Consider the following 15,688-nt stretch of genomic DNA (forward strand, 5'->3'; position numbering starts at 1 on the left):
TATCTACATTTCCCATAATCAGCAACCATTCATCCAATGTTCCAAAGGCACATTTTGTTTACTAATCTGATATTATTTCCAAAAACTAACTAAGAAAACATAAAAAAAAAACGTTTGCAATTATGTAAGCACATAATGTAATCTGGAAACTGCTGCCCTGGTTAAAAAAAAACAAGGCAACTGATCTCAGCTGGGAATCTGTCTATAATGTAGTCCAATGGAAATTTGTGAGTGACCCCAAACTTTTGACCGGTAGTGTAATTACATGCTTACTACAAAACATTTGGTCTTTATTAGAGCTGTCAGTTAAACACCTTATTAACGGTGTTATTGCAAACCCATTTTAATGGTGTCAAGGTTTTTATTGCGAGATTAACGTTCTTTTTGGCCTAGCAAACGTTGTAGTTTTTTCACATGCTGTTGTAACTGCTAGTAACGTTAGAAAAACGACAACACACTGGATCTAACTAGACCGGAAACAAAACGACAGGTACACTGCACACACTTGTTTGGGCTTGCAAGCTTGCCAAAGAGTAGTAGGCTTATGTTTGAGTGGATGGTGAGTGTGAGACGCCGAAATGGATGCTAAAAAGATTCTGAATGGAAAGTTTACTCTTTAAAAGTTGCCAAATGGTTCCATTGACAAGACTAAAGTGATCTGTGAACTGAGCTATCATCGCAGCACGTCCAGTCTGAAATTCCACTTGATGGCTAAGGACAAAGCTGATGTGTTTTCTCCGCTCCCTCGTCAAAGTATTTTTTCACCCTTTTATTGATGGACAGTTTTACACTGTGTGAGAGATTATGTGCGCAAAGCAAGCCGATCCACTTTTCCATGTTGATAAGAGCATTAAAATGAGAAAAAATAATGGGACAAAAAAGAAATCAAGAGACATTCAGAATAATTAAAAATTTGACTAATGACAGTAACTATAACATTAATGCAATAAATTGCAATTAAATATTTTAATTGTTTGACAGTACTAATTATTATTAACAGTAAACAAACACAGACATACCCTAATTATACACTGTATACTTAAATTATGCTGTAATGAGAAACCACTTATAATGTCGTATTAGACCTGAATAAGATGTAATAAACCATAGAAATGTGTTTTTATTAGACAGTAATAACAAACACAGTTATACCCTGGACACCCAACTTCATGTAATGCTGTATTAGACCCCAAATATACTATACCTTAACACTACTAAGCAAAATATGAATTATGAAAAATTCACAACTTCATATTCAGAGACTTATTTTTTAAAATTTCGGATTTATTTTGGTTTCTTCACACTGCTGAGTTTCTGCCATAGTTTTCTGCTCATCCTTAAGTCCGGTGCAAAAGTCCAACGGTAAGATATATTACTACTGCCATAACCTTCATGTAGCACAATAACTAGATTTTCTGTATTTGTGACATTGCAGTGTTTAGTCTATGTTAAGTTTATTAATTGTGCTGCGGTAATGCTGGTGAAGACTTGTTTCAGTAATTGGCATTTTCGAAAACTAGCCCCATCAGTACTAAATATAGTATAAGACATTTGAAGACTGATGTTTTAAAGGCTCAAGTTCGGCGATATGTGCGTCCCCATCTTGTTTTTTTGCAACCGGATATGAGGATTTTTGACGAACAGGATGCGGCCAAGCCAGTGTTGTTTATTTTTAGGTGACCAAATGTTCCAATAACTTTCATGAAGTGAAATGAGAAGGTCAAAGTTTAAGATAAAAATATGGACAACATCCAAAAACAAGGTCACGGTTAATTCTATCTACACAGTGCCATGAATATGCATTGCAAAGCCTCTGTCAACATTGACAGGTTAGCGTGTAGCCATAATCCTAAGGCATCTCCTGTTTATTGTCAATTCTAAAATAAATGCGACCAAGATTGACAAAATAAAATGTCTTCTTGTATTGAAGAAGTCTTTAAAGTAAGGCCACAAGCTTATTATGAAAATGTTTCTTCAGATAATAAATCAAGGGACAATTAGGGTCATTTTCCAATAAACTTGTTTTTGCGGCCTCCTTTTGCAAATATACTGGACAAGGATAATGCAGGTTTAAGGCACTTTAATATTGGCTTCAATTTTCAGGCCTAGAGGTTTTGTCTATTATTATTACAATATATGGTATTAAGACACCTGGCTAACCTCGCTAGCTTGCTCTGGATTATATTATCGTTGTAAATGTTCCATCCAAAAAGAAAGCTCATCTATTTACCATTAATAAATGCCTTTATAAATGCTGTGACAACTCAGATAAACATGCCTTTGGATGTATTTTTTTCTTTCAGAAACTGTAACCATATTCACCAATATTTCTTTACTGTAAAGTTTGTACTACTTCCAATCTGCAAGTGAAAGGCAAAACCCGTCTGTGCTCTCCGCTATCTTTACAGGCAAACAACTCCTGTGAAAAAACAGACACAAGCAAACTGTGAATCAGTCAATCAACCAATCAATCAATCAATCAATCAATAAATTTGGTACAATACCACTGTAATGTTTAGCTCCCTTGTGGAAGAAGGAGGAATGAACTCGGGAGTTCTTCACCGTGTGCTTTGATTAATTTCCTCAGCAGTCACAAGGAAATGCAGTATTGCAAGGATGACTTATTGAAAAATGAACAAAAACATGAAAACGTAATACTCACTATTGAAATTATCATCACAAACTAATTTCAAACAAAATAATAAAAAGGCTGAATCAGGCCCTGACTATTTGGGCCCTAGCAACTGCATTCTTCCCGGCCAAAGTCGTTCTCTCTCTAGAGGAGCTTAGGCCTCTTTCCTTTATAACAAAAGCCCCTCCTACAAGACAAACCAAAGTTAATTGGAAATCAATCAGACACCATTGTGTTAATTCAACATTCCCAAACATTTATGGCTTCATAAATACACCCTATATCAACAATAACATCAAAAAAGAAATGTTACATGTTGAAAAAGCCTCTCAAAACAGAACTCTATGCACTCTGTACTGCACTGGTTGACACTTGGGCCATTCCAGATCTTCCCCTCTATAAATTACTCCAGACTCTATCACTTCCTGTTTGCCAATTCAACCCAGATCCCTGCTTGCAATGAGAACAGGTGATTGAAACTAAAATAAATAACTTCAAATGAATTGTGTATGTGTTGCATTTATCCAACCATGATTCCTAATCTTTTGACAAGTTCTGAAATAAAATGACAAACCATGTGTTCATTGATGCAAGCCCCCATACTAACGATAATGCTCACACTAACCGCCCCTTAGTACTGCACATACTAAGGTTAGCTTAGCATGATACCACATGCTACCCTTGGTTTAAATGAAGGCATGGGCTAGCCCCATGACAGTTTTAGATTTTTAGATATATATTACTCTGGCTGGGGACCAGTTACCTGGGTAAGATACTTTAATGTACTATTACACATTTATTGATGTCGATCGAGGAGAGATTAAAATAGACAGCACAGTTTAAACACAGTGTGTTAACCTGAAGTGTTGTCCTCAACTCTGAGGTCCTGTGGCTTTTCCTGATTCATAAATCTCTAGCACAAGCTGTCAAGTTTGTGTAATGCCAAGATATTAATGGTGCCAAAGCAAAAGATGGTCACCTTAAGGCTAGTTCTGGAATATATGCTATACTGTGGCAGGCCCCTTTACCCTTTTTCCACTGCCCTCCAAAAGGAGACAGTCCAGGTCATAGAGCTGTCTAGACTTATAAGAGAGTCTAGACAGCTCTGTACAGACCCAAAAATGGTCATTCATAAAGAGGTTCAGTTACTGAAGACTGGCAGAATGTTCTCATCCCCTTACCTGTGAACTATGAATGACCTAATCTTGTCCTTTTATCTCATTTTACCACAACATAGTGTTTCTGTAAATCCATCACATTATCAAGTATTGAAAATGCCTCTTCATTCAGTACTAAATTTCAATGCCTAGTGGCCAGTTTAGCTCAGTTGGTAGAGCAGAGGCACATATAAATGTTTGCTTCTTGATGTAGTAGAGGCGGGGTCAATTCCGATCAGCGGCCCTTTGCTACATATCAGTTCAATTCAACACCTTCAACTTCAGTGAGCTGAGATGTGAGATGTGCCGTAATGTGTAATTTTGTCTTTTTGTTCAAATACATTTTATAAAATTGGTATAGAGAAAAGTATTGTTCAGGAACCGTTATTGAAGTCCCGGTATTGGGATTGGTACTAGTATCGAAATTAATAATTTAGTCCAAATATAGTATATTTTGGGTTCAATTAATACAGCAATATACGGTTTCTAATTACAGCAACTTTAGGTGTATGGTTTCTAATTCGGGTATGACTGTGTTTGTTTTCTACCTAATAAAGTCCACATTACATGTAGTTTTGGTCCAATTTGACACCAAAAATTGCTCATTACACCTTTGTTAGTAAATAAGGTACAACCAAAGGTTTAAATAGACTTTCAATTTTGTGTCTGGTCCAAATGTTTAGAACGGATGTAGGGGAGACTTGTTTCTAAGGTCCTGTCCACAGCCCATCAATGAAGAGACTAGAAAACCAGGACAGTTATAGTACCTATAATATGTTATCTGCCCTGGTTGTTGTAGGTTGCTGATCAGGAGAGAACACTTGCTGGAGGGAACTTTTAACCAGGTGATGGCATACTCGCGCAAAGAGCTACAGAGGAACAAACTCTACGTCACTTTCCTGGGAGAGGAGGGGTAAGAACCACACACACACACACACACACACACACACACACACACACACACACACATACACACACACGAACCAGTGAGGTGACACAGCTAAATGTGTTACAGTGAAGTATTTTATGCTGTTCTGCCGACAGGTTTTTAGAACTGTATCTTCAAAGCTGCACTAATCAATGTTTATATGAACAATGGATCCTACACAGAATTTTTACCCAACTTCTTCCTCTTACCTCTTTAAGCTCATTGTTTTAGTTTTCTGGCCATCAACTCCATTCTCATCAATCTCCTTTAAAACAGCAGCGGGCAACTCCACTATACACCACCTGCCCAGCCCTAAACAGCAGACAAAGATATACTAGCTAGTGAGCATAGTATTTAGCAGCTAACATGTCAGATATTCTTCTCAGGAGTCAGTGGAGATAGAACCAAAGCTCAAAGAGAGTTAATATTGGACTTACATTCATCAGGTGAACACAAACATGACTCAAATTAATGATCTTCTCTGCGTCTGCAAAATGTGTAAATAGGAAACTGTTTGCAAACATACCGTACTCAACTCACGGTAACACTTTATAATAACTACAGACAATTCATCATTTATTAGCAAGCATTAGTTACCTATTAGTTAATGGTTTGTTCATGAGTAATTTATTGTTCATACATAATTTGTCATCAGTAAAGCATTTGTTCAAACCGTAATAAATGGATTCTTCATAGTTAATAAGCCTATCTAAAAAAATGTGTCAAGTACTGTACACCATTGAAGTACATGATTTATACTTAATATATAATAAAACAACCATTTATGAAATCATTTTCCATTATAAACTATTGCTAAATGCTTTGATCACCATTTGTAAAGCATTGCTTCTATGTTAATTCTCATACATAAAGCATTTGTATACACACTCATAAATGGTTTGTTCATAGTAGATAAGGCTCTCGAAAATTATGTTTATAAATAGAACTTTGACACTTAAAAAGTATTGTGAAAACCATTTGTGAATTAAATTGGCAAAACGGTGGCTAAGTGGTTGGCACTTCTCACTCACAGCAAGAAGGTTCTTGGTTTGAATCCAGATCATTCCGGGCCTTTCTATGTGGAGTTTGTATAATGTTCGCGTGGGTTTCCTCCGGGTGCTCCAGGTTCTTCCCACCATAAAGACTACCATAAAAAAATGCATGCTAGGTACGACTACAATTGAAAAATAGCAAATTGGCTATCACTGGCGCATTTACAGAAATGTTGATTAATCCATTGTCTTGATCAAATAAGTAAAATAAATAATTTTCCCTTTATGTACTATCTACAAACTATTAGTAATTTTTTTGTTAATCATTTGTAAAGCAGAATTCCTACATTTATTCTAATTAAAGCAATTGTAAAAACAGTTAGTAAATGGTTTGTCCATAGTAAGTAAGCCCATGCAAATGTATAAGTTTAAGTTTTTGATAATTTATAAACCATTTGTAAATTATGTAGTTTACCATTGTTAACTAGGTATGTATAATGTTGGGTAAAACTAGGAAGTTAATGATTGACTATCTAGACCTACCTTCATGCCTTACATAAAATGTTACAATTTAGAAATAGGCCTAAACTAATAGCTTGGGTGTTAATGCATCTGTTACAAATACTTACCAATAATGCCATCCATCACTAATTCATGAGTAAGGACTTGCTATGCTTTACAAAGCATTTGTAATGAACTGCAAAGGCTAGCAGATACAAAAGCGACACAAGTAACAAAAGTATTTGTAACCCTTATTACAATGTAGTAAGAATGCACATTTATAAAATAGCTTGTAGTAGTGTTATGAAGTTGATATCAGTATGAACTTGGACTAGAACCAGAAGAAAACTAGATTGTTAAGAGCCAGAGATTGAACATCAATAAAGAGACTACAAAACCAGGATAGTTTCAGAATCAGCTTTTATTTGCCAGGTATGAGGACACATACAAGGAATTTTGCTTTGAATTGTACTGTATTGCTCACAATGCGCCTACTCATACAAAACAATCGAAAAACAAACAATATACAGTATACACTAACATAATTTATAGACAGGTTGAGACAATAGTTCAATGAAGAGTGTAAAGTATACAGGAGTAAGACTGAATCCCATTTCTCCATTTTACACCTACCCCTTACACCTAGCCCTTGGCCCTTGAAACCAACGGTAAGGGGTAGGGGTAAAAACCTACCCCTAAGAAATGGGACACCACTTGGTGACATCACCAGACAGTATTGATCACAAACTTCCAAGATGCTGTCTGCAAGTGTGTCTATGTAGATTGCGTGGGTTTCGACAACAGTGTCATATGCATTTTTATATTTTAAAGTGTTATTTTAAAAAATTTCATTTTGGTGGTGCAGAGGCAGATGTTCTTATCTTTGTAGTACTTAGGTCTGTTTGCAATGCATTTGTGTGTATGCAATTGATAGTTTTTATTTTTTTTTAAACACTGTCTCTACTCTGTTAAGCAACTTTGAGCTTGGGAAAACTAACTACAGCTATTCTCATGTTAAAACCAGTCAGATGCCTGTTGGTCAGTAACCCTTCCCTCACATCAGTGTCTTGTTTCATAACCAACAACAATATACAAGTAAATGAACAGGAATTAATTACAAATGATTACAATAATATAGTACCAATGCAATAATGAATGGGTACAACATGAACACAGGATTTAAGAAACTTCTGCTCATTTTCAGCTCAAAAGTAGACCAGCTTCTTGGTGTCCTGTCTCCTGTGGATACAGGACGGTATATGCAAAGCACGTAGCAATGTCTCCAAATCAACTTTAACGATTAGCGTTAGCATAGCAAGCTAGCGATTTAAAAAAAGTTTCAATTAATAACTTGGTTGCAAGTATATATGCACAGGAATGTATATATCACAAAACAAGACTGTCTTAATTTTTAAATCAATTAGTAAAGCCGAAAATTCTTACATTTATGGGTCTCTCGGGTTGACCCGGCAGACATCGTTGCTTGTTGTACAATAGCACTTGTTTACAAGTAACTCCCTAGATTTGAAGGGGTATACACCCCTTCGTCTTAGCCTTAGCCCTTAATAAAAAAAGAGTATTGGGACAGCACTAGGTCTCATCTGAACACGCAAAACCTAGGGGAAGAGGTAAGTGGTAGTGGTAAGATAAAGAAATGAGATTTAGCCTAAATTATAATTATGATACATTATTTTAACTATGGAGCATAGTGCAAAGGGTGCTGGAATAAATATTATGTTATTATATATGAATTATATTACAATATGAACAGAATGAACAACTCTGCAATAGAGAATGAGAATGATGAATAAATAACAGGTAGAACCAGTAAACAGACTGATTAGAGACAGGGTTGCTGGGTTATTGCACAGGAATTGAACCTGACACTGTGAGTCAGAAGTCAGCTGTTCATCCAAGTGATGGCTTGTGGAAAGAAATTGTTCTTGAGTCTGTTGGTTTTGGCGTACAGTGCTCTGTAGCGCCTGGCAGAAGGGAGAAGCTGGAACAGGTTGGGTCCGGGGTGAGATGGGTCTGCAGGGATTTTTCCTGCCTGTTTTCTGACTTTGGAAACTGAATAGAGGGCAGGTTGGCACCGATGATCTTTTCTGCAGACCTTACTGTCCGTTTTAGTCTGCTTCTGTCCTTTTTAGTGTAGATCCAAGCCAGATAGTGATGGACATGCAGACGTGAGGACAGACCGGATGATGGCTGTGTAGAAGCGGATTGGCAGCTCTTTAGGCCGGTTGAGCTTCCTGAGCTGGCGCAGGAAGTACCGCCTCTGCTGGGCCTTTTTGATGATAGTGTCAGGGTTGGGCTCCCACTTAGATTAGATTAGATTAGATTCAACTTTGTTGTCATTACACAGGTACAGGTACAAGGCAATGAAATGCAGTTTAGGTCTTACCAGAAGTACAGTAGCAGTAAGTGCAGGACATACAGTTGTTCCATAAGTGCAGGACATGGATATGTACTGAATAAATATAGAAATGAATACTATTATAAACAGAATTTATTTTTTTCAATATTTGTCCTATGAATATAAAATATAGATAACAAGTATTCTGAGCAAGCTTTACAGATTGATATGTACTGTATATAATTTACAGGTGGATATTACTATAATTAGAATTTTTACAGATATGTACAATGAACATAAAATACGGATGGTTTACAGAGTTTACAGGTGAATTTGTTCTATGAATATATATACAGTCGGCTATTAGTATAAACAGAATTTTTACAGATAGATATATATAATAAATTTGGCTAAAATGAGCAGTATAACAATGGATTTAGAGGTAGTACAAATGAAGTTTGGGCAGAAGCTATACAAATTTAAGTGCAGTGGAGAGTAATTGCATATTACAGTTAAAGTACGGTATTGCTGATGTATAGGTAAACAATTGGTACTGTAAATAAACAATCAGCAGTGCAAATTGAAATACCAGTCAAGGTAAGTAAAGTAGCTTTAGGTCCTGGGACAAAGCGATAGGTGTCCTTTATTGTAGTATAGCAGTGGTCTAGTGTCTTAGTGTCCCTGGTGGGGCACTTAATATGCTGTCTATACTTTAAAACTAGTATAGATTAATACATAGCAACATGGCATACATGTATACAGATAAAACAGATAAGAAAAATAACACTTAAAATAATATTCTGCACAGAAAAGAAATCCTTTTTAGTTCTACGAGCTTAATTGTTATTTGATGACAAGACTTCAGTGATGTACAACGTTGGGACCCATATTGGTTTGGTTTTTGTTGTTCCTACCACCATGAACGCTATGCAGGCAGGGTCCAGTTCACAGAAGGATATTGGATCACATTGACTCTTCAAATCTCAGAGACTTCCGAGGTTTAGAGATTCCTAGATCAGTTGGCTGGGTGGTGTGCTACAAGATTGAGACTCTGAACTTAGACGGATTGCCCTGGATTCCTTCTTCATGGTGGTAGGACAAACAGAAACCAAACTCATATGGGGCCAATATTGAACACCTCTGAACTCTTGTCTTCAAGGAACAGTTCTCATAGAACTTAGCTAATAGAATTGAAAACGGTTTCTTTTATGTACGTGCTTATTATTTTAGTTGTTATTTTTCATACCTGTGTTTTAATCTGTATAGGTGTATGCCATGTTTCTATGTATATTCTTCTCAAACGTTATCCTGGTTTTATTGTCTCTTTATTGATGTTCAATTCTCTGGCTCTTAACAATTTAGTTTTGTTCTGGTTCCGGTCCAAATTCACACTGATATCAAATACTTAACACTACTATGAGCTATTTCATAAATATACAATCTTACTACATCGTAATAGGGGTTACAAATACTTTTTTTACTTGGGTCTTTTTTGTATCTGCCAGCCTTTGGAACTCATTTTTAAATGCTTTGTAAAGCATAGTAAGTGCTCACTTTAGATGGGCTCACGCCATGTAGTCAACTGATCAGTTGTAACTCATGAGTTAATCATGAAATGATGTGTTGGTAAGTGCTTGTTAAAGATTAATTAACACAGTAACTATCCATAGGCATATTTCTGAAGGCATGTCCAAATATAACAATACATGTGTATGTAAGGCTTGGTGATATGGAGAAAATCAAATATCACGATATTTTTTACCATACATCCATTTTATAATACCTCAATATCGATACTGCAACAATATTGTAGTGTTAACTATCTTTCACAAAATATTTACATGAGATTTTTGATAAATAATCATTAGTAATGTGGATATAATGGCTAAGTGGGTAAAAGCAAATAACAGAACATTTATAACAGTCTGCTAAGTAATTTAGTCTTTAAAACCAGGAAAAGACACCACTTGTGCCATATTACAATGATACGATATCCAAAATCTAAGACGATAAGTAGACTCATATCTCAATATCGATATAATATTCAGATATTTCCCAGCTCTATGTGTATGTCCAGGTTCTAATAGCCTTTGCATCTCATTTAAAAATGCTTTGTAAAGCTTAAAAAGGGCTCACTTTAGATGGGCTCGCACAATAAACTTAACTAAACAGCAATAACTCCTGAACTAGTGATGGATTACATTATTGGTAAGTATTTGTAACAGATGTATTAACACCCCATCAATTTGTTTAGGCCTATTCGTAAATCATAACATTTTATTCAAAGCATGAACAAATGTTGGTCTTTAACCCAGAGTACATAGTTAAAAATGATAAATGACTTAATTTACAAATGGTTAATGCATCCTTTATGAATTATTAGAAACATCAACTTATAAATGTTTTACAAACGGCTTACTAACTGTATTTACAAATGCTTTACTGATTAGAATGAATATAGGAACTCTGCTTTAAAAATGATAAACAAAGAAATTACAAATAATTTGTAAATAGTTTATCAGGGGAAAATTGGTAAATTTACAAATGTTTTTTGCAATATTAAGTGTCAAACTTCTATTTATAAACATAGTTTCCGCGAGCCTTACACAAACCTTGAACAAACCATTTACAACTGTGTGAACAAATGATAATTATGTATGAACAAAAAAATACTCATAAACAAACCATTAACTAATCGGTTACTAATGCTTGCTAATAAATGGTGTGTAGCTTTTATGAAGTGTTACCCAATTCACTGCTTTACACTTTGTCTATTCATTTTTCTGTCAAATGTTTTTCTTTGTTTGGTGTTTAAACCGTTTATAACATTGTTATTAAGTTATAGATCTCTAAAATACACTTTGTTTTTTAATTAAACAGTTTTTTCATTTTTGTTGAAAGTGGATAATCAACTCAGATCTATCAAATATCTGTAATAGGGCAATAGAAAGCTATTTTATAATAATAATGGTCCAAATATACGATCTACCAACTGTGTCAAGATGTTTCTTCCCTTTGTCTTCTTGTCTCTTCAGATTGGACTACAGTGGTCCATCAAGAGAGTTCTTCTTCCTCTTGTCTCAGGAGTTGTTTAATCCATATTACGGCCTGTTTGAATACTCAGCTAACGATACTTACACCGTTCAAATCAGTCCCATGTCAGCATTTGTTGAGAACCATCTGGAATGGTGAGCTATGCAATACAACACACAGTGTAACAAACAGGGAAACATACTGTAACTCATCTACAACTTTGGCGCAAAGTAACTACTTGTGTGTAGGGGGTTTCCCCGACTAAGAATTTGCATAGTCAAATCAGAATTGTCTTGCCTATTGTCAACTGATCATTAAATCATTTTGGGGGGGGGAATTTTCTTTTTCTTTCACGTACACTTAAGATTTTCTTTTCGTTAACTTGTTTTCAACCAAGAACCTATTTTTCTGTGTTTAAGTGACTGATATAAACAACAGTCTTCTACAATGGGGTAGTATTAAGCAAGATTGCTGCAGTCAGCAAAAAAAGCTACACGTAAGGCAATTGTGCACCTTTCATTTACCATCATTCTTCCATGCCCATGTCCTCTTTCCTCCTCTGTAGAGTAGACCATCTTACGTCGCAGCCATTTTTCTTTTCAGATAAATTTTGATACTGATTCATGCCAATAACCAGAAGGAGGTAAAAAAGAGCTTACAAAATTCATCCTGAGTAAAACATGCATTTTAACCACAGAGATACGGCCGTGAATAGACATGGGGAGACCATCCATCTTTCCATATCTTTCAAAATGTGGTTCAGAGCAACAGAATATTTACTTAACAATCTGTTTTAAGCAATGGAAAACCTCAATGCCTAAATATTTAAACTGCTTAACAATGGGGATGTTAGCAGGGATGATTGAATTGCAAGCAGGATCATTTAAATGAATGCATACTTTGACCAGTTCATTTTAAAGCCTGATAACGTTTATCAAACCATACTCGCATAATGATAGAAGGTGAGGAAGAGACTCAGAGGGGTTAAGTTAAAAATAAAAAAAACATTGTCCGCAAATAGTGAGAGGTGATTCTGTGTATTACAAATGCATATTGGTGACACCATAATCGGTTGGCATATAGCTTGCGCCTGAACCCCAGTGACCATGGCTTTTGACCAATCAATATTTGGGTCCCAAACAATATTGAAGTCCACACCAACAACAAAAGAACAATCTGTTAAATCCAGCATTTGATTGATTGATACCATAGAAATTGCCATCAAAAACATTAGGGGCACAAGCTGACACAAGTGCAATTTTCCTAAAACTATACTGTAGAAATCACAATTCTCCCTGTATTGTCCGACCAAGAGGACCTAATAAACCTGCGATAGAAATTTGCAAACCCCAAAAACTGCTGAAGTTGTTCACATGTTGTCACTCCACAACTGCTTTGATTTTCTTCTGCTGCCTTCATCTGCCCGCTCCCAATGACTTATCCCAAACAAACTGACCTAGATGGAGTGGAATTTGCACTTCTTTGCCTTAACGCACAACCTGTTCTCAAGCAGTTGTGGAGCACCTGGTGAACACAATCTAAACAGTAGTTATTAATTAGTTTATTAATCCCCGGTGGCGAAATTACATTTTACACTCTGTGTACAGGCTTTTGTTAGTAATCACACATAGGCCTGAAGTACACATGCTCAGGACGTGTACATGCAGAGATGTCAGAGTGAGTGGGCTGCCAGCTGAACTAGCGCCCTGAGCGGTTGGGGGGGGGGGGTACGGTGCCTTGCTCAAGAGCACCTGGCAGTGCCCAGGAGGTGAAGTGAAAATCCACCAATCCACACTCCGTACTTTTTGGTACATATGGGGACTTGAACCAGTGACCCTCTGGTTACTACCTACGATCTGAGCTACTGCCACCCCGTTGTCAAGATAGACAAAATCGAAGCTGTTCAAGAAGTTTGAGTCTCATTGACCAAATTTTGAAAGACAGCAAGAGCGTTTGTTGAACCAAACGGCATTACCTGGTACTCAAAGTGACCAAGGGGACTGTTGAATACGGTCTTACAATCATCGTGTTCCTTTATTCGTACCAGGTGGTATGCGTTCCGGAGATCCAATTTGTAAAAGAAGGCTTGCCGCAGTGGTTTGAAAGCCGAATTGATTATTGGTGGTAGAGGGTACTTGAGGCAACAGATATCCATACAGGGGTGGAGAGATTTATCTTTCTTCTGAACAAAGAAGAATCCTGCTCCAACAGGGAAGGAATGGCAGACAGATAAGACAAGCTTTCAGGGAGCCATGAATGTAAATTTCCATTACCTCTCTTTCAGGGCAAGAGAGATTGTAAAGTGTACTTAAAGGAAGTTGGGCATCGGGGAGCAGTTTGAGGGGATGTGGAGTTCCAGCCAGGGGAACCCCAAAATGAAGGGCGTCTTTGGGCTGAAATATGCTTGAATGCAATGTTTTCATTATGGTTGCCACAAAGAATTAAGTTAATAGCGTCTTTGGTTAACGTGGGCCAACATTAGGGCTGAACAATATTGTGTTTAAGCATTGACATCGCCATGTGAGCATGCGCAATAGTCAGGAGTCTTATCGGAGGACGTTACAATGTTGACGGTAAAGCTTTTTTGCTGCTTGATAGAAAAGTAAACTTCCATTGTTCGTCTTTTATATGATTATTACCGACCGACCTTTCCTCTTTAAGACAGGTAGCCATGTGGGCAACGTGTGTATGTGAAGTTAGTTGGACGGGGGTTATTGTTATGGGAAGTGAGGCTCTCTGTGTGTAGAAAAGTACCGTAGCCAGCAGCTGCCGCTGACACAGTGATTCACATAGTTTTGATGGGTAGTCAGTTTACTACAGTAGTCAGTGTTTTATGCTCGCTGCAAATACAAACTAAATCACCGGATTATTGCAACATTATCACAACGTCTCCCGGCCGTTTCCCACCGCAGAAAGCTGCTATCAGCCAGGCTAAAGCTAATATAGTTAGCCTAAAGAATCAAGGGGTCCGTCTGTCCCAACTAACGTTACGGTTCGGAGCCGCGACACTGGAAACGTAACACTAATCTACTACAGAAGTCTGTGTCGGATCTAACGTCATTTCCACTGAATTAATTGTTCCTGGGTACACAGAGTTTGTTGCTAGTGCGCGTGACGTACAGGTCTGATCAATTTATCAAACTAACAAGCTAACGAGCTGGCCTAGTCTACGACAACCTGAAATTCAGAGGACGCAACATGCAGTCACTGTCTCTCACGTTAGCCTGGATTGATTATTATATGAATACAATAGTGTCATGCAAGTCAACCAGCGTATTTCTACCTAATTTCCCTCCAAAATCACTTCACAAGAGTAACGTCACAGCGCGTACTTTCTTGTGTTTGTGAAGCATTAAAGTTCAACAAAGAATGGTTCACATTAGAAAAGATACTTTGCACTCCCCTACAAAATCACCGCAGTAGTCGAGAATTTACAAGTAGAGCTATGTCTTATGTCATCTTTTAAAAATTACTTTTTCTTTTTTCATATCGCAATATATATCACAGGGGGGAAAAATAAAGCAATGTAAGATTTTTACAATATCGTGCAGGCCTAACCAACATTCAATCATCTAAGGCCCTAGCGGTACATTGCTCTAGAAGGTGCTAGAGGGAAGACCAGACTGAATGACTAAACCTATATCTGTAAAATTTCCCATTGCACCAGAATCATTTAAAGGTTTAAAGTTGAAGGGAAAGCTGAGTGCAGAGTGTGGTAGGGCGTTCAAGGCGAAGAATGTCATTGCTGGGTCCCTAGTTCTGGCTGTTCAAAATCTCTAAACTTACTGAGGAACCGGGCCTTTTGATCAAACAGGGCATGAGGCAGCAAAGTATCCTTTAACGCCACAATAGAGACACTCACCAGAACTTCTGTTGCAGAAGCTTTTCTCAGTGGACGAACGGGCCCAGCCAAGTTGCATGGGTTTGGGTTTAGAGTTGGATGCTGCCTGGGGCACTGGGACAGGAGCTTGGGTCTCGGAAGAAACAGAAGCCAGTGGGCGCTGTGACACGTAATTCAATTCAATTCAATTTTATTTATAGTATCAATTCATAACAAGAGTTATCTCAAGACACTTTACAGATAGACCA

The 15,688-nt window shown here is 37.1% G+C and overlaps 1 protein-coding gene and 1 long non-coding RNA gene across 5 annotated transcripts in view; one reads left to right on the plus strand and one right to left on the minus strand.

Annotated features, from left to right (window-relative positions):
* The window catches only part of LOC117938257, a 14,613-nt gene extending 3,643 nt beyond the window's left edge, over positions 1-10,970 (minus strand). Inside the window, exons 1-2 of the long non-coding RNA XR_004655360.1 lie at positions 10,878-10,970; positions 3,183-3,187 (exon numbers count right to left, since the gene is read on the minus strand). This is a non-coding gene — a long non-coding RNA (uncharacterized LOC117938257). The remainder of the gene's footprint in view (positions 1-3,182; positions 3,188-10,877) is intronic.
* The window catches only part of LOC117938255 (E3 ubiquitin-protein ligase HECW1), a 186,271-nt gene that overhangs the window by 143,043 nt on the left and 27,540 nt on the right, over positions 1-15,688 (plus strand). For all 4 annotated transcript variants that reach the window (XM_034862778.1, XM_034862781.1, XM_034862780.1 and 1 more), the window contains 2 exons: positions 4,589-4,702; positions 11,602-11,754. In XM_034862778.1, the coding sequence (XP_034718669.1) occupies positions 4,589-4,702; positions 11,602-11,754 (267 nt within the window). The remainder of the gene's footprint in view (positions 1-4,588; positions 4,703-11,601; positions 11,755-15,688) is intronic.

This window comes from Etheostoma cragini, chromosome 22, assembly GCF_013103735.1.
Source record: "Etheostoma cragini isolate CJK2018 chromosome 22, CSU_Ecrag_1.0, whole genome shotgun sequence".
NCBI classification, from domain to species: Eukaryota; Metazoa; Chordata; class Actinopteri; order Perciformes; family Percidae; genus Etheostoma; species Etheostoma cragini.